The sequence below is a fragment of the Heterodontus francisci genome, chromosome 7, assembly GCF_036365525.1.
Source record: "Heterodontus francisci isolate sHetFra1 chromosome 7, sHetFra1.hap1, whole genome shotgun sequence".
Lineage (NCBI taxonomy): Eukaryota > Metazoa > Chordata > Chondrichthyes > Heterodontiformes > Heterodontidae > Heterodontus > Heterodontus francisci.
In genome coordinates this window covers 127342842-127363411 of record NC_090377.1, presented here as the reverse complement: position 1 = coordinate 127363411, position 20570 = coordinate 127342842, and the positions used below count along the sequence as shown (strand labels likewise).

The 20570-nt window shown below is 42.5% G+C and overlaps 1 protein-coding gene across 2 annotated transcripts in view; it reads left to right on the top strand.

The window, feature by feature from the left end:
- LOC137372316 (sperm-associated antigen 16 protein) overlaps window positions 1-20570 on the top strand; it is a 1170879-nt gene that overhangs the window by 221626 nt on the left and 928683 nt on the right. For both annotated transcript variants that reach the window (XM_068036139.1, XM_068036138.1), the window contains one exon: window positions 17638-17771. In XM_068036139.1, the coding sequence (XP_067892240.1) occupies window positions 17638-17771 (134 nt within the window). The remainder of the gene's footprint in view (window positions 1-17637; window positions 17772-20570) is intronic.

The window sequence follows — 20570 nt, the reverse complement described above, 5'->3', positions numbered from 1 at the left end:
CTCAAACGGCTTACGGTCTGTTTACGGTACAAAATCCTGGGTAAATATATAAATGTTGAAATGCTCTCACACCCACACTACTGCTCATGCCTCCTTCTAAATCTGTGAAGTGTGTTATCCCACATCTGTCAGGCTCCTACTTGCATAACTGATGGTTCTCCACACTCCATCCAGTTTTTGAACCTGCACTGCATGTAATTCAAATTATGGAAAGCCTGGTGGACAACTGCATGAGCAGAGGTTCAGTGACACATGTAACGACCGAGGTGGGAGCAATGCACCGTCAATTCAGTCCCACTACTCCACAGGTCATAGCATATTATTAAAGTTTTCCCACCTATCGGAAATTAGCCAAATGAGACACTTTATTAATCCCCAGAATAAAATATACTAAGCCAGGTATCTTTAAACAATAACACATTAACTGTTTATTAAAAGACTAAGTCTTAAACACTATTGAGATAAACCTAAGTCTAAAAGACTTTATAACTTCGTATTTCTCCGAACCTTCATGCACACACACATACATTTAAAAAACAATGGTTATAAAAATTGTGTTTTAAATTAGAGATGTTTCTTAGGAATAATAAAGTATTTGGGTTGTAACTCTTTGTGGGTTACGTTCCTGGTTCGGTGAGGTGTCCCAGAGTCGAATAGTTAGATGCCACTTGAAGTCGGCAGGTGAATTTGACGAATAGGCATTCAAAGCACTTCAGTTGCAGCAGGCGTCAGATAGTTCTTTCAACAAGGAGTATAGCAACAGGTCTATTTGAATTTTAAAATTGGTCATCTTTCAGTAGAAACTGTACTGAGAATTCGAGAAAACACAAACAGGCAACAGAGAATCACTCTTGAGGCAAAGACTTTTTAGAGATTGGAAGTAGAAAATGAATTTGCTACCTCCAACAATACAAAGATTTCCTTTCTGGGTTTCTATTTCCTCTCCAGGTGAAACACAGCCTGTACATCAATATAGATTTTTCTGCTGAGAGAAAGACAACTCCTTCCTTCAGTGGAACATGCTTCGCTGGTCTCCAGATCAAACTGGTTCCAGCCAGTCTTTACACACAGTTAACTAATACAATAAGCAGGTGGCCCCTCTCTCTTGCTGTTGCCAAGGAAACAGGCTTGCTGCTGGCACACACTGTGCCCAGAGAATCTAAAAGCTTCTCTCTGCCTTTAAGGGTCACAGCCCCCCTTAGTTTTTAAACAGAGGGAAAAAAAAATCCCCATGCCACTCCGCCCTTGGCAAAATGCATTACATTGCAAAACAGAAACTGAAAAAAACACTCAAAACATATTTTTAAATTCATGACCTCATTCACTCTACTGGTAAATTAATAGAATTTTTCTTTGTACCATCGCCATTCATGTAACTTAAGATCAAATTTGTGACAAAGCATCGGTGTTAACATTGTTTTTCCATGAAATATGTACAAACTTCAAATGATAAGGCTGTAACAATAAACTCCATCTAAATATTCTGGCATTTTGGCTTTTAAATTTTTTCACAAACGGTAATGGGTTATGGTCAGTGTATATTGGTGTTTCTTTGTAGTCTTGGTGGACATATACTTCAAAATGTTTGAGAGCCAGCAAAATTCCTAATCTTTCTTTTTCCACAGTGAAATACTTTATTTGGTGGCGATTTAGTTTTCTTGAAAAGTACCTTACTGGTTTGTCTATGCCCGATTCATCATCCTGCAGTAGGACTGCACCAACCCCAGGTCACTAGCATCAATCGTTATCTTGAAGGGTTTGGCAAAATTTGGAGCAGCCAACACTGGTTTATTAGTTGAGATTGCCTTTAGCTTTTCAAAAGTTGCCTGGCATTCATCTGGCCATAGTACTTTGTTTTTCATTTTTTTTTTAGGAAATAGGTTAATGGAGCAGCTACAGCACTAATATAAATATTCCTGTAAAAAACGCACATCCTTAAAAACCTCCGGATTTCATGTTTAGATTTAGGGATAGGGAACTCCACTAAGGCTTGTACTTTTGCCGTTTTTGGCAATAATTGTCCTTGCCCCACTATGTGTCCGAGGTAAGTTACTCTTGCTTTTCCAAATTTGCTTTTTGCCAGATTTACTACTAAGTCCACTGCACGCAGCTTTTTGAACAGAGTTTTTAGCTGGTTTAAGTGTTCTTGCCAACTGTTACTGTATATTAGTACATCATTCAGATACACTACACAGTTGGGAACACTGGCTACCAGCTGATTCATTGATCTTTGAAAAGTGGCCGGGCATTTTTTAGCCCCATTGGCATCACCCGGCACTGATAAAGACCGTCTGTTGTGACAAAAGTTGATATTTCTTTGGCTTGAGGAGTCAAAGGAACTTGCCAGTACCCATTTAACAAGTCGATCTTGGTAAGAAAGCTAGTACTGCCTATCCTGTCAATACAGTCTTCTAAGCAAGGAATTGGGTAGGAGTCTGCCTTCATTACTGCATTGACTTTTCTGTAGTCTATGCAAAGTCAGGTTGACCTGTCAGGTTTAGGCACTAGAACTATTGGTGAACTCTAGCTGCTTTGACTAGGTTCAATTAAGTTGTTTTCCAGCATGTATTGGATTTCTGCTTTTACTTGGGGTTGTTTGTCCGGACATAAGTATGTTGCTTTAATTCCCCTATATCCACATCATGTTTGTCTAAGGTTGTACATCCTGGCTTATCCCTGCAGCCTCTTTTAAATGTTGTGAAAAACCTGGTTAGGTCTTCACGTTGTTTTGCGTCTAAGTACGAAAGCATTTTGTCCAATTTGCCTAGCCATTCTGTATTTGCTAACCAGATAGTTGGAGGTTCAATCTGAGAATTGTCTAGGCCTCCTTCTGCCTCATCCCCACTATCCTTACTTCTCAACAGTCCCTATTACCTGACATACCTGTACTGGCTTATCCTCCTCCCTGCGATAATATTACTTTAATATATTGATATGACATGACCAATTCTTCTTCCGGCGATCAGGGTGTCAATCAAGTAATCGATCTTACCCACTCTCTTTTGATCACTTTATATGGGCCACTGAACTGTGCTTTTAATGGTTCACCTTGTACTGGTAACAGCACCAATACTTCATCCCCTGGTTGAAAATTGTGGGTCTTTGCATTCTTGTCTGTCTATTTTTTCCTATTGGCTTGCAATGCTTTAAAGTTTTCGTGAGCCCGACAAAACTGTTCCACTTCCTTTGTATGGCCTGCAGCTGGGAGATTAAAGCAGCAAGATGTTGAAGAGAGAAGAGTCGAGTGGGGTCCCTCCTTCCTTTCTCTCTCTCCAATCCATCCTGCGAGCTTCAAACCCTGCCTGCTGACCGTGACCACCCAGGGATACCCCTGCAGACAGAGACTCCTTGAAGGAAATCAGCCACACTACTGTCTCTAGGAGAACCACTGAATCAGCCTCCACATATTCAAATCGGAAAACTCAGGACCACCAAAGGAAAGTCGCACGACCACCGAATTCAGCCTGAAGCCAGCCAAATCACCAACCTCCATAGATTGTATACCCCTTTTATTTCTCTGGACTGTAATTTGGCCAATCTATCCTTCCCCACTCAGTAACCTAGCTGTATGTGCGCGAACTTCGAGTGTGTAAAAATTGGAGGATATTTTATTATTTTACTTAGATCATTTTTTAACTTAAGAAAATCTGTCCGATTGGTTCTTTTTATGATCACGCGTGTAAACAGTTAAACAATCACTGAATTGGCAAGTATATCCGCATAAAAAAGAAGTAAATCTGTTGCGGTCAAACAAGGAGAAGGAAAAGATGATCACCCCGATCGTAACACTCTGTATAACAAATTTTAAGCATGCGTCTTAGCATCCACATTTCTAAGGCACCTATTTTCTTCCACAGATCTTTACTTATTGTCCAGGTTTCTGAGCCATACAGAAAAGTGGATAGAATGTAGCATCTTATGAGTTTTTTCCTTGTTAAGAGCTTGAGCTTTCTTGTTAACACACCCTTCAACTTCACAAAATTACTTCTGGCTATCTCTATCCTTCTTCTGACTTTGGCATCGCATCTACCATCTTCTGTTATCATTTGTCCTAAATAGACAAACTTATCTACTTGTTCCTGTGTGACATCATCCACTTCAATCTTCACTCTGGTTTTTTCTAATGTATTCCTTCTAACTACCATTGTTTTTGTCTTTTTGGTGTTCATACTCAATCCATATTCTAAACTTTTAGATTTTACTTGATCTACCATATTTTGTAGGGCCTCTTCTGATTTTGCAAGTAGCGCTGTGTCATCAGCATACAGCAAGTTTGTTATGTTCTTACCTCCAATTTATTACACCTGGAAGTACATCTGATTCTCTGAATATTTGTTTTGTGTACAGATTAAATAATTTTGGCGACCATACACAGCCTTGCCAGACTTCTCTTTTCACTTGAAACATATCTGATTGTCCACCTTTTAGTCTGATGCTTGCTATTTGGTCCCAATATAGGCTCTGGATAAATCTCATATCTTTACTGTCAATGTCACATTTCAGAAACCTGTCTATTAGCTTTTGATATACATGTTCAAATGTTTTTTTCATAATCTATAAAGAATATGTAAATGTTCTTGTTTACTTGTAGATATTTATCAAAGATTGTTCTTAGGTTAAATATTCCCTCTCATGTTCCTACTCAGGTCTAAATCCAGACTTTGTTTCACCAATTTCTGCTTCAAATGTGTTGTTATTTTCTTCTATTATGATTTTCAAGATCACTTTAATGAGATGATTCATTAAGCTTATAGTTCTAAACTGATTGCACTCCATTGCTTTAGGTTTCTCAGGTATCTTAAAGAATAAAGATTGTCTCAAGTCACTTGGAATCTATCCTTTGGTATATATTCGATCACTTCTAATTCTGTTTCTCCAAGGGCTTTTAGAAGTTCTGTTGTTACTTCATCTCTGCCTGGAGATTTTCCTGCGCTCAACAATTTCAAAGTATTAGATTAGATTAGAGATACAGCACTGAAACAGGCCCTTCGGCCCACCGAGTCTGTGCCGAACATCAACCACCCATTTATACTAATCCTACACTAATCCCATATTCCTACCAAACATCCCCACCTGTCTCTATATTTCCCTACCACCTACCTATACTAGTGACAATTTATAATGGCCAATTTACCTATCAACCTGCAAGTCTTTTGGCTTGTGGGAGGAAACCGGAGCACCCGGAGAAAACCCACGCAGACACAGGGAGAACTTGCAAACTCCACACAGGCAGTACCCGGAATCGAACCCGGGTCCCTGGAGCTATGAGGCTGCGGTGCTAACCACTGCGCCACTGTGCCGCCCTATTCTTTAGGTCTGATACCATAATGTTTGGTCCTTCCTTTATATTAGGCAGGAAAGTTTTATAATTGCATACAGGTAATGGATAGCCACTGCGAGGAATTGCAGAAGTAAGATGGTTAGAATGTGGTCAAATGGACAAAAAGAATCATGTGCTTTACTTCCCGGGAAGTGAGAAGCATAGGAATGGAGTAGGAATTCTAGTAAACAAAAGATAAAAGAGATCAGTTCAAGGTTACTGGCCAATTTCAGAAAGAGTGATCATGATTAAGATCAAAGGGAAGCCTTTTGATCTGGTTGTCGTACACAAGCTTGTGCCCTGACACAAGATCACAATGAGTAGGAAATAGAGGCATATGATGACATCCTGAAGCGTTATGATCAAGCCAAATCAACTGATGTGGTAATTGTAATGGGCAACTTAAATGCTAAAGTTGGTGAAGGAACATCAGAAACGCATGCTGGTAAATACAGCCTTGGATCAGGAAATGAAAGAGGAGGGAGAGTGATCAATGTTGTCAAGAAAATGATCTGATGGTGGCAAACACCTTTTTTAAGCAACCAAAAGAAGACTTTACACTTGGAGAAGTCCAGGTGATGTGTATAGAAATCAAATAAATTATGTGATGGTGAAACAAGGTTTTAGAAACAGTGTAAAGAACATTCATACATATGCCCGTACCATTATAAATTCAGATCATTGTCTCCTCGTGGCAAAAGTTAAGATGAAACTGAAAATACCAAAAAAGAAAAAGATGTGCGCCCACTTAGACCTTGACATGTTGAAGGATGAGAGCATCAGAGAGGCATTCAAACTTAATTAACAAGTATGAATGTCTCAGGATTGAGAAAACAGAACAAACAGAGGTCTCAGAACAAGCAATAGAAAACAAATGAAAAAACATGAAAGGGAGTGTACAACATGCTGCAAAGGAAATATTACCAAAACGGAAAAGAAACCGAGACAAGGAGCTGAATTTAGTTCCTCCCCAGGTGTCGGGGTCTGTGGGGGGGGTGGGTGGTGGGGTTGCTGAAGACTGCTCCGGAGGAGGCCCACCCCCGACCCCGATGCCGTGAGGGCCCGGCCCGATTTTCACGGAGGCGGAGAGGCCTCGTGGTGCACCCCCACCCCCGCCGCTTGGCGACGGGCCTGGTATTTACATATTTAAATAAATTTAAATACCTGGCATAATTGCAAGCCCACGACCACCTCCAGTCCCAATGAGATCTTATTGCTGATGGCTGGCATTCCCACGCCTTCTGATCCCTGTCCGGGGAATTGATGTGCCACAATGGTTGGGAGGGGGGAGCAGGTCATTTTTCCTGTGCGGGAGGTGGGGGGAGTAGCGATAAAGGTCCCTAATTGGTGGAGAGAATGGTGGGAAGTGGTAAAGTTGACAGTCTTTGCACTTTGAGGGGGGAAAGGTCAGTTGGAAAGCGTAGTGTTTTGGGATGGAGAGGGAAAGCATCTAATATTGTGGGTATTTGGCGGGGGCTGATGGGAGAGGTCCAAAAATACCGATTTTAGTTGTTTATAAAAATGTTTATTGATTTTTTTAAAAATCCGGGAAGGGCTCCACGCCCTTTAAAAATGGCATCAGCGCCTGCAAACAGGTAGCTGACGCCATTGCCAATGACGGACAGGTCGCCCCCTCCATGTGATCGGGGGGGGGGAGGGGAGGGGTGCGGGCCACCCTGTCCATTCAAATGAGCCACCGTACTGAAGATTGAGGCGGCTCACTGACATGCGGCCAGCGCAGGCCGGGCACCGCTTCCTTCGCCCGCCGCCGGCATTGGCGGTGGCAGAACAAGATTCCAGCCAAGCAGTGGATGACAGATGAGATATTAGCAATTATAATAGAAAGGGGAAAGAAATGAAACACACCTGAGTATGATGAAATTGAAAAGAAAATAAAGAATGCATGTAGGCAGGCTAAAAAGAAATGGTATAATGAGATATGACACAGTCTCCGAATAAGAGGTAGGCCATTTAGAACTGAGATGAGGAGGAATTTCTTCACTCAGAGGGCAGTGACTCTTTGGAATTCTCTGCCCTAGAGAGCTGTGAAAGTTCAGTCATTGACTATGTTCAAGTCTGAGATCGATAGATTTCTACATATTAAAAACATCAAGGGATACTGGGATAGTGCCAGGAAAATGGTGTTGATGTAGAAGATCAGCCATGATCTCATTGGGGGAGCGGGCTCAAAGGGCTGAATGGCCTACTGCTCCTATTTCTTTTGTTCTTGTGATGAAGTACTGGAGTTGGAAAGAAATCACAAAACGAGAGTTATGCACCAACAGAGAAAGAAAGGGATAACAACAGACAAAGATGGTAAAATATTGTTTGAAAGGGATGCAGTCAGCAAAAAGATGGACAGAATATATAATTGAATTCTATGATGATCCAAATCAAAGGGGTCCTCAAGATAGAGAGGAGATGCAGTACTTGCTGCAGAATTTCCAGCCTCTGACCTACTCTTGTACCCACAGTATTTTATATGGCTGATCCAGTTACGTTTCTGGCCAATGATAGCCCCCAGGATGTTGATTGTGGGGAATTCAGCAATGGTAATGCTATTGAACAGCAAGGGGAGATGGTTTATAGTGGCTTATAATCCTAGCCCCCTTTTTGGGGCTATTCGGGATCAGGCGTACTTCTCAGATAATCACTCTCACTTAAAGTTGAGGAAGACAGATATCACAGACGCTTGAATGAGTCTGAAGAACTGATCTAATTCTCCTTAAAGGAAAGGAACCGGCTGATAATATTACCATCCACCAGATAGTCTTTTTTAACAAGTTCTAGCCATACACATATAACAACCCAGATAGTATAAGGGTCTGGGAATTTCTCCTCAGTAATGTACCTCCCCACCAAAGAATGTATGAAGACAGTTTCACAAGTTAGCGATACAGAAGACTATGTGAGACAATATAATTTCTAAATTACGCAAAAGTTTATCAAAGGACTGAACATGCAATTTGCAGTTGGTGAGACAGTCAATCGCAATGTTCATAGTTCTAGGAAGAAAGTATAATCTCATTTCTAGTAGGGAATCCAATTTTTAAATCCAATTATTTTTACAGTAAAACATTTAATATATCTATCAATCTTTAAAGTAACATTTACCTTAAATCGCCGAGAAGGCAACAGAGTATAGCGAGACACCTCTGTCCCAGTTAAGGGGAGAACTCTTGTCATCTCACCCCAATAGCCATACCTTTACCATGAGACACGTTGGAGCGAGTCCAATGAATCTAAAAATCCACTGTGTGGTTTCAATATTTATACTGTTTCTAAGTTGCATAATTTTTTTTTTTACATGTGGGGGTGTTGCCTCTTTTGCAAGTAGGTTTGTTCCCCTTTATTTCCAAATAAGGCTGTATAACTGTTAATTTCTGGATAAGATCCACCTTCTTTGATTTCTAAGAAGGGCTAGGCCAGCAGCAAGCTGGGAGTTTCTCATGGTGGTCAATTTTCCATTAGTCATCTAACTGTGTTTCAAGATTACAATTCAGTTTCTTGGGTTTGGTCAGTTTTGTCAAGAATTCAGTTGACTGTGGTTTAGGGCTGTCCACATCTTATCAATGATTACACTGTAGTAACTTAGGTGATCGTTTGCAAACTGTGTTATCAATGTTTCACTGTGTGATGAGGTTCCTGACTTTTAGGAGTGAATCCCTCTTATCAGAAGCTGCCTCTGTGCTCTAAGATGAGGCAAGCCCTTCACCACAGAGGCATGCCTAAGAACTTCTTTTAACCTTTTTGGAAGATGAACCCTGCTTTCAATTTTTTAATCCCTAATTCATAGAAACATAATTCTTTTAACCTTATAACTGCATATTATGGCTGGATTCCTTCACAGGTTAGATTCTGTCTTGTTGGAGATGGTCATTGCCTGGCACTTGTGTGACATGATTGTTACTTGCCAGTTATCAGCCCAAGCCTGAATGTTGTCTAAGTCTTGCTGCATGTGGGCCTGGACTGCTGTAGTATTTGAGGAGTTGTGAATGGTACTGAACAGTCTTTCATCGTCAGCAAACATCCCCGCTTCTAACCTTATGTTGGAAGGCAGGTCATTAATGAAGCAGCTGAAGATGGTTGGTCCTAGGACACTACCCTGAGGAACTCCTCCAGCGTTGTCCTGGGACTGAGATGATTGTTCTCCAACAGCCACAACTATCTTCCTTTGTGCTAGGTCTGACTCTAATCAGTGGAGAGTTTTCCCCCTGCTCCTATTGACTTCAATTTTGTTAGTGCTCCTTGAAGCAACACTCGGTCAAATGCTGCTTTGATATTAAGGGCAGTCACTCTCAAATTGCCTCACTTCTGGAATTCAGCTCTTTTGTTCATGTTTGGACCAAGGCTTTTATGAGGTCTGGAGCTGAGTGGCCCTGGCAGAACCCAAAATGAGCATCGGTGAGCAGTTTTTGCTGAGTAAATGCTGCTTGATAGCACCACCAGCAACACTTTCCACTATGCTGATGATTGACAGTAGACTGATGCCTTGTGTGCTCTATAAGAAGATCCAGGATTACCGCTGAAGGGCAAAGGCTTCCATTAACTCAATGTGCAGCTGGTGTGTGATTACAGGAATTGCATCATGCAATTCTGTGCCCAGTTTCCTGACTGTTGTCATGATGCCTTGAACCTGTGCCAATCCTCAAATCGTCTCTCTGTTCCTACCAGGCCATCAGGAGTTAGACTGGCTGTTTCGGGGAAAAGGGTAATCCCTGAGCACTTGACTCATGACACTGTTAGTAACCTGAGGAATGGTACAGTGAGAGTTTTGATTAAGTAAATGTGTGTCATTCTCAAACAGAGGTTCTGCTGCCTAAATAGGTCTGAATGCATCCTATAACCCTGAGAGACTTTCCAGATTTATGGTGATATGCTTTGTGCTGACAGGCAGTTCTCTGAGGTGATGCATAGTCATCAGTCTTCATCTAAAGATTAGGCCATTGAGGTGAGGAGATGTGCTTCTGCAGCAGGTCCAGCTCACAAGTTTGCATGTGATGGGGTTCCAGAGACCTTCTGATCCCTGCCATTGCTCCTATGCACTTGTACTCAGTGAATTTCCTAATGCAGATGCCTCTAGCTAATTCTCCAAAGTATGCGGCGTGCCAATTTCTGAGCTGGTGTCTGCAGGAGTAAGTTCTTGTGTCAGTGCATGCTCAGGAGGGTTGCCCTCCTCCCTCTGCTGCATTTGGGCACTTGACTTCTCATGGACCTAGAAAGGGAAAAGAAGTGAAAGATTAGTTGTTCGTGGCAAGAGTAGCAGCTCAGAGGAGTCCCACTTTGTCGTGCAGCGTATGAGAGATGGGCCGCCAGATTTGGGTCATTTGGACATGGCTTTTCAGTACTACGAATGCTGTTTCCAAAATGCTTCCAGAATGATGTCCATGTCGGTGCACACACTTCCGGTGTGAGCCGTACCGGATGCCATTTTGGAGAGGGCCAAAATATGTAACATTTATTTCATGTTAGTGCTACCATTTTGGAGCTCAATGCTAATGCCATCTCTTAAACACACAGCTGAACACGTGTTCAGCAGCAAGAAGGACCCCCCCCCCACCCTCCAACAGTGCTATTGAAAGGGATCTTAACGTACTTTCAGGTTAGTCTTTGATCAACCTCTGTTGGCTATTGCTGCAATTGTATGAGTGTTTTGTAGTTTATAGAGTTATTTTAGGTTTCTAAAGCCTGCAGAGTATGGATTGGCATGTGCCAAAGGACTTTATCCTGACTTACCACAAACCACTTGCTGCCAGACATGGGTACAGGTGGACTACACCAGGGGGAATGAGCAGAGGTGACACAGAACAGGTCAAGCTGCTGGAAGAAGGAAGGGAAGAAGGGCTGTCAGCAGGAGACCATATCTGCCCCGGATGTTCAATTCTCCTCCCTGAACCTTAGCGAGGAAAGCTGTGTCAGACATCTGTGATGCACTAAGGATATTTCAACTGAAATCTGCCCCTGCAACAGCCACAACTGTAACATCAAAGCAGGGTAAGAATAGCATTGCTAGTCGCTTTGAAGGTGACTGTGGCCATGATCTTTTATGCACCGGGCTACTTCTAGGCTGGAGTAATCGATATTTGCAACATCTACCAGTTTTTCATCCACTGTTGCACAAATGAGGTCACTGCCGCTCTCTATTCAAAGAGAGCTGTATATATTTCATTCTGTCTTGACAGCAGAAACAGACGGAGTGAGCACACGCTTCACAAGGATTGCAGGCTTCCCTATGATGCAGGGTGCCATTGATCACACGCGTGCCACTTTTCAGGCGCTGCATGTCAACTCTGAGATGCACCCCAACCAAAAGAGATTTCACTCCCTCAATATCCAGCTGGTGGGCAACTATACACAGAGTATCATGCAGGTCAATACACAGTATTCTGGCAGCAGTCATGGTGCCTTCATTCTGTGGCAGTCTGCTGTGCCATCTGCTTTTGAACATTCATGACAAACTAGTGTTTTCCTACTGGGCAACAAGGGCTATCCTTTGATGACATGGCTTATGATTCCAGTGTGCAACCCACACACACGTGGGCAGCATACATACAATGAAAGCCATGTTGCCACAAGAAATGCAATAGTGCAGACCATTGGGGTGCTGAAACAACCATCCCGCTGACTGAACCGCTCTGGAGGAACCTGTAGTGCTCAACCAAGTATGCATCAAGATTTGTGGTGGTCTGCTGCATGCTGCACAATTTTGCCATCATGAGGGCACAACCCTTGCCACCAGCTATGCAATGACAAGCTGAGGAGGAAGAGGAGGAGGAAGAGAAGGCAAACAACAAAGCCCCTTTCTGGCCAGTCTGTTTAAGATTGACTCATCCGACTGTTATACCAGTGAATGCAACCCAATTCCCCTTTTGCCAACAGTCCTACACGTTACCATCCCTCTGCTACAGGCCATCACAGTGACTGCTTGGCCATAATGCAAAAATAAAAGCCACCACAAAATAAATATTCGAAACCAAATTTATTAATCAAACCATGCCATACTGCATACAAATGTCAACTAATCACCCTTTTGCATTCTCTTAGTGCCTGACTTCCATGTGCCTTTGCCTGGCCTAGTGTTCCTACGCTGTGCTACCCCAGTGACAGCAGCATGGCTGATGAAAAGCTACTGACGTTCACTGAAGGAGACTGCAGATGGCCTTGCAGGATGATCTTGAGCAACTGCAGCCCTAGAAGGCCCAACTTTGGACTGCACCATCTCAACATGGGTGGCCTGAACGTACGTGGTAGCAAGCCCAGTTGCATGAGAGCAGTTTGAGATTGCATGGCAGCACACTGCACTTCCATGAGAACAGTCTGAGCTTCCATGGCAACAAGCTGGCCTTGCATTGCAGGAATCTGAACTTCCACTGCAGCACTTAGACATTGGCTGTCTTCTGCTTGTCCAGCAATGAAAGCTGAGTCACCAGCCATCAGATGCTGCATCATGGTTGGGCCCATTAGTCTGCGAATGGAGTTAGCCACTACTTCCATGCTGGGAAGGATGGGCTGTAAACTCTGCACAAAACCCTGTGCCAAGTTGATGCCAGTCTCTTCCATGCTTCTTGACATTGCACGTTAGGTTTCGGGCAGTCCTGCCAATACACCAAACATTTTGTTGTACATGCCCATCAGCCTTCTTCTGTAGGCCACCCCATTGAATTGCTCATCTGAGTCCTCTGCAGCAGAACTTATGTGTGACCTTGTCCTTGGGTGAATTAGCACCTGCACTACCCATACCCCCTGCCCTATCGTCCAGTGCTGTGTCAGAGAACCTTGGAGCATGCTGCCTCCCCAGTTGCACCATAAATTCACTCTTCCTCCTGCTCAGATTCTCTTTCACAAATTGTTCCAGCACCTTCTCCAGCTAGAATGCACCTCCCCTTAAGCGATGCAGACTTGCTTTAACTGGTGCTAGCCTTGCCTGAACTTGGTGCCACTGCTGAGGTGTGCAGTCACTCAACAGCATGTTTTATGCTGTCTGTACATGGTAATCATGCAGATTAGCAAGCATCATGAAGTTGATGTGCTGTCTGCAACAGAAGCATTTTTGGGACTGTCCAGTTTAGCCCCTAGAGAGTTCAGTGTGACGAGAAAAAAGAGGTTAAGATCACCAAACACCTTGTGGAACCACCTTTCTTCTCTACCTACAATTTCCATGGTTGCCTTTTCTGATGCGAATAGGTTGTGGATCAATGGTAACCCTTATCCTGTCCAAGACTGCTCCCTTGTATTCTGTGCCAGCTTCACCTGCAAGAACAAAGGGGAGTATGTAAGTTTGTGTGACCTCGTGAGAGGTTATGTGTGTCAGGTTAGAATATGTTGATGATGTGTGCTTGCCAAACTTATTCAATTTGGGCACACGCACCAATTTTGCAAGTATTTCTTGCCAACATTGTAGGGCGCACATATTATCTGCTATGGTCATTTTCCGTCCATTTTCAATGCAAGTTGAATTTCTCCATCACAAATCCTGCATGTAGGACATTATTAGACATAATGTCATAGGAGAGACAACAAATTGTATTTTTATTTTGAATTAAACATTCACAACTTTGAAAATGTGGGATCATGGAAACCCATTTATATATTCAGTAGCTTGTGTTTTTCCTGTGTTCAGTGATGTGCTGTAGTTTAGTTTCTTTAGATAGTTTCAATTCAAAGATCATAGATATTGGATCAAAGCATTCTGGAGAAATTGAGGCCAAAATTTAATGTTGGGCGGGAGGCCCCACCCACCGGCCGAAAAGTCAGGGCGAGCCTGCCTCCGCCGGGCCTGGGGAGCCACGTGGGATTTTTCATTCCCCAGGCCCTTAATTGGCCTTGAGGCAGGAAATCCAGCCTAATGGAGCTGTAGGCCAATCAGCAGGCTGGCAGCTCTTGTCCCAGCAGCGCCACCAGGAGCGGTGGCTACTACTGGGACTACCCCCAGCTTCAGCAGGAAGAGGAACGACGGCTCCTGAAAGATGTTAAGTTTTTGGGGCCTCGACAGGGTCAATCGGCCAGGCCCTGGCAAGGCGGGGGGAAGGTCGGTTGGGTGGGGGGGCTGGTAGTGTTATGTGTTGGGGCAGTTGGGGCTTTGGGGGTGGCCCTTCGTGGGTCACAGTGTGCTCGATCAGGAGGGTACCCCCCCCCCCAGCCGACCAAAAGGCCGCCAGATTTTACCTGGCGATGTTTTTGCAGCTTTGTTGTCCGGTCGCCACGGGTAAAATACCAGCGGCGGGGGCGGGAGGAAGCCCTTAGGTGGCAGTTAATTGGCCACTTAAAGGCCTTGATTGGCCTGGCATGGGTAGGCTGTTTCTCTCCACCCCGTGTAAAGTTGCAGTGGAAGTGGGAAGGCATCGGGAACGGCTGTCTTCGCCTCCCACTCAGTTTTTCAGCTCCCCCCACCCCCCTCGCACTTGTTGGTGGACCGTAAAATTCCAGCCTGAGTTTCAGTAGTGTTGAAAACAGGAACAATTCTAGGACTGTGGTGAAGTACTAAGTGGATGAATAAAATTCATTGTTTGTATTTGTGGAGGACTCTATGAAGAATTGATATACTTATAGACAGTGATTTTTCTTTACATCGATACAAGTTAACATGCTAGGTATCAACAGTGGAGTTAACTTTGAACTACTGTTAGCAGTGTACTCTTGACAAACCACAAGTTAATATGGCAATTTGTAAATGAAAGTTAAGCATAAAAGTGAATTGGTGGCTGTCAAGATTGCATGCAAGAAAATTTTAAGTACATTTGTAGCCATAGAGAATCGTGAAAATACTCACTTTAGCTATGCTTAATATACTGTGTCACGCTCACGGAGGGAACAGTGATGAAATATAAAATGAATTTTTAGATTTAGATTTAGAGATACAGCACTGAAACAGGCCCTTCGGCCTACCGAGTCTGTGCCGACCATTAACCACCCATATAATACTAATCCTACACTAATCCCATATTCCTACCACATCCTCACCTGTACCTATATTCCCCTCCCACCTACCTATACTAGTGGCAATTTATAATGGCCAATTCACCTATCAACCTGCAAGTCTTTTGGCTGTGGGAGGAAACCGGAGCACCCGGAGGAAACCCACGCAGACACAGGGAGAACTTGCAAACTCCACACAGGCAGTACCCAGAATTGAACCCGGGTCGCTGGAGCTGTGAGGCTGCGGTGCTAACCATTGCGCCACTGTGCCACCCAAACTGGAGGAATTATGAAATAAAAGTAAACTGTTGAACTAAGCTACAAGAAAATGAACACTTTGCTACCCAGCAACACGAGGGAGAGGTTAGGTGATCCCCTCCTGTACTGTCAATCTACATGCTTGTCTGTTGAAGACGGGACCATTATTAACATCTGGAACCACCTTGAAGAGGCATATTGGCATGTAAAACAGCTCATTCTATGCTAACGACTCATTTCATCAAAAATTATGCAAGCAAAGGCTTTTGCAGACAGACTGACTCTAAAGCCAAAACCAAGATAACAGGTGTGAAATAACACTTATTTATCAAAATGGACCAAGTCAGACGCCTTTATGTAGTAATGGTCCCCACATCCTCGGACATTGTACGAACACCCAAGGGGAGAACATCTTGAGTTACCTGACTGAAACCGAAACCTGATAAGTTTTTACCTTAAAAGGAGTAACTTCTCTGAGAGGGGGAGTGGGACAAAAAATCATTCCAACCAGAGAAGCTGAGAGATCTATCCAGCTAAGCAAGGAGCCCTGCCAGCACCATCTTTAAACTACTGAGGCAGAGAGATTGCAAGGTGACCTTGAAAACTCCCAATGTGAGAAATTGAACCACGACTTCTACCACCAACTTCGGTCTGAGTTTTAACCAAAGGAGTCTGCGACACTTGGAGTCATAGAGTCGTACAGCATAGAAACAGGCCCTTCGGCCGCATCCATGCCGACTATAATGCCTATCTATACTAATCCCACCTGCCTGCATTAATTTCATATCCCTCTGTGCCTTGCTCATTCAAGTACCTGTCCAGATGCCTCTTAAATGTCGCTACTGTTCCTGCCTCCACCACCTCCTCAGGCAGCTCATTCCAAATACCCACTATTCTTTGTGTGAAAAATTTACCCCTTTGATCCCCTTTAAACCTCCTCCCTCTCACCTTAAATCTATGCCCTCTAGTTTCAGTCACCCTTACCATGGGAAACATACTCTTGCTTTCTACACTATCTATGCCTCTCATAATTTTATATACCTCTATCATGTCCCCGCTCATCCTCCTTCGCTCCAGGGAAAACAGACCCAGTCAATCCAATCCCTCTTTGTAACTCAAGCCCTCCAAACCAGGCAACATCCTTGTGAATCTTTTCTGCACCCTCTCTAGCTTAATTACATCTTTCCTGTAGTGCGGTTGACCAGAACTGCACACAGTACTCCAAATGCGGCCTGACCAACGTTATGTACAACTGTAACATGCTGTCCCAACTCTTGTACTCAATGCCTCGGCCGATGAAGGCAAGCATGCCATATGCCTTCTTCACCACCCTGTCTACCCTTGTTGCCACTTTCAGGGAACTATGTACTTGCACCTCAAGGTCTCTCTGCTCACACTCCCCAGGGCCCTGCCATTCACTGTATATGTCCTGCCCTGGTTTAACTTCCCAAAATGCATCACTTCACACTTGTCTATGTTAAATTCCATTTGTCACTTCCTTGCCCACTTTCGCAATTGATCTATATCCTCTTGTAACCATAGACAACCTTCTTCACTGTCCACTATACCAGCAATTTTGGTGTCAGCTGCAAACCTACTAATCATGCCCCTTACATTCATCAATTCCAAGACAAGGAACATTCAGGCTTGCAATGCTGTTAAAAATTCCTCCCAGAAAACCAAGAAAGTTTCAAAGTGAACTCGCTTTACAACAATCAGATTCTATTTGCATGCTACCCTCTACGCTCTAGCTTTTCTTGTGTGTGTGTGCATGTGTGCGAATGCGTGAGTGAGTGAGGTTGCGAACATTTTTGGGTATTGTTCAGTAATTAATTAACTTGCTTTTTTCAAAACTATGAAAAAACCTGTCGTTTGTCTGTTTATTTGACCCTTTTAAACACTCAGGGACTAACACACTATTTTTAAAACACTATCTGCAGTCAGTTGAGAGGTGAAAAGTAGAAGCTACCCACACCATTTCCCACCTGTCCTTAACAACTGTTACTTGTTAACTATTAACATGACAATTTTTAGCAATTAATTTTAACTCTTATTTTCTTTAAGGATTTAATAAATAATTGGATTTGTTTATCCAAAGGTTCTAGAAAACCAGAAAATTAACTTCTTCCCTTTTTTATTGATAGGATTCTGAATTTCCTGTTGACACAAGAGTGAACCCTTACCTTGCTCAGATGAAAGGCTCTCCCAGTAATTTGCTCAGATCAGGTGGATGCAAAATGACAAAGACTCTGAAAGTACATGAGCTAGCAGTGAGCTGGTAAGTAACATTATTTATATATTGAGTAATTTTCACTGAACTGATATGTTATCAAAATTTATTTTGAGACTGTGGGGTAGATTTGGGAGGGGGATTTTTAATTTTAGTGCAAAGCAAGGTCATTTTCAAATTTGGGCCTCATTTAGATTTCACTGGCGAGTTGCAGGTGCCAAACACAGGTTGCCAGTTTTTGACGGCCGAAAATTGACCAGCATTTGCATGGAACTGCTGGCAGGTCGGGCCTGTTGGAGAGAGGGGGGAGTAGATCCAGGGAGGAAAGCAAGAATAGGCTGTCAGTGGGCAGGAATACTCCTCCTGGTTCCAGAAAAATATTTTTAGAAACTGACTTTTTCATGAGTGGCCTCCGGCAGTCCCTTTAAGGTTCGACATCCAATACAACTGGAACTTGCATACGTGCACAAGCTTCTCATATAAACCTGTATATTTAATCAGTTATATGTACAATTGCAAGCTGGCTCAACGATCTGTGCTTTTAGTCTTGCTGAAACAAAAGCAGAGATCATAGTGTATATTATGTATAAATGTGTGATTTAACTAATGTCCTGGGTGGAGAATTTTGTTGCCTGGAGCTATAGTGAACAACTGAAGTATTTACACAAAGCTAACTGAGATAACTATTTAAATAAATTCTGCAATGTTTACTTTAAAATATTTTCAACCTCTGGCAAATACATATTAAAATGTGTAAGAAAATTGTAGCAGGCATCTTTCGTGGAGCACATCACTGAATATATTAATTAGATAAGTTGTTGCTACTTGAAGTAAATTGCAAGTAGGCTAATATAAATGATCCTTTAAAATTGCATATTTCTATGTTCTGGAATTTTTGTACCTTTGCTATATTCTACCTTTTTAAATAATTGTCTGTTCGTGCCGACATGATGTTATCCTTGCTGCCGTGAGATCTGTATTCTACTGATTGCCTTAAAATTTTGAGATAGTACTGTAACAGAAAATATTATTATTGCCTTAAGAGTTTATTACAAAGTAGTACAAAATATTTATAGCACAGAAACAGACCATTTCAACCAACAGACCCATGAAAGGTTTAGGCTCCATATGGATCTCCTCCTGCTCCTCTGCATTTCACCCAATCAACTTCATTATTTTCTACTCCTTGTAGTAGATATGGTTATTGTGCTGTATGTCAAGGATGTTTGTTGCATTAAAAATGCAATGTCTATTTCAGTTCCGGAAAATTGTGTACCTTCTAAACTATTTTGTGCAAAATTATTGCTATAAGTAGATAACTCCATGAAGAAAACATGGATATATCTAATACCCTTTAAATAATACTGAAAATTATTTAATATAGATGGTGGTTTAATTTGTGTTTAAATGCAGATGAAAGCATTGAACAAATCAGAACACATCTTTATATTTTGTGAGATTACATTGATCAATAAATATTTTTTTAAAATTATTTTAGGTTGATTGATGTAGCATGCAGGTTATTGAAAAATAATCTGTGTGTCTCCAGGATTCTTTCTTGAATTCAGTATAAATTTTGTTGAGAATAATGCAGAAAAATTGGAGAATATCTCTTGGATTAGTTGGCATTTGTGTTTTTTCAGTAAGCAAGTTTTTCGTGTTATTTGATGATAAATTGCAGTGAAAATAAGTGGCTATTTACTAGCCACTATGCCAAATTACAAGAAAGTAGAAATTCTGAGTACACAATTAACAGATTAACAGAAATAATATTTGTTTATTCAGTTTTATTTTCCAGTTAAGATGACAGATACATGAGAAAATTATGCAGTAGTTGACAAAGGCTAAGTGCCACCTTCTGTATTTTAAAAAAAAAGATTTAACTAGCAGTTACACATCGTGCCAAAAGCAAAATATTGGAGATGTTGGAAATCTGAAATAAAAACAGACAGTGCTGGAAATACTCAGCAGATCAGGCAGCATCTGTGGAGAGAGAAACAGAGATAATGGGCTGAATTTTATTGGGGTGCTGCCGTGGATGGCAGTGCCCTTTGAATGCGGCAGGGCGCTCGCATTCGCCAACCGCCACGAGCCCCCACGATATTAATCACGGGGGCTCATTAGAATGATGGCGCCGAGCAGCCCTCCTCATATTACACGGGGTGAGGTGGGACATTCGGCGCAGTGATAGTGTCTTTGACAGTTGTGCAGCAGGTGCTGGGGCCCTATTTTAAGCGCTCCAGCACCTGCTTCCTGACAACTGTCAAAGAAATACTAACCTGACTGCGGAAGAGTGGGGCTGCTGTCAATCCGGCAGCGAAGCAGAAAGTGCTGCAGAAATCCAGCAGGTCAGGCAGCATCTGTGGAGAGAGAAGTAGAGTTAACTTGCCCCAGTTCACAGACCTGAAAGTTAACTTTGCTTCACTCTCGACAAATGCTGCCTGACCTGCTGAGTGACCCCAGCACTTTCCCTTTGCTGCCACATTTTTTTAAATTCATTCATGGGATGTGGGCGACACTGGCCAGGCCAGCATTTATTGCCCATCCCTAATTGCCCTTGAGAAGGTGATGGTGAGTTGCCTTCTTGGACCGTTGCAGTGTCCCAGTGTCCTGTGAAGTTGCGATCCTCTTCTCCCACTCAAGTATAACATTCCTTCTTGTAGGTGAGCCACACCTGGGTGAATAATCTTAATTTTACACATTCCAAGACGTAAGACTTAAATTTTTTTTTTATTTCCAAAATATACTTTATTCATAAAAATCTGTAAAAATTACATTGCCAAACAGTTTCCAAACAGCACCAAAAAATACAAACATTGCAAGGGAGATCAGTTTCCTTCAATACTG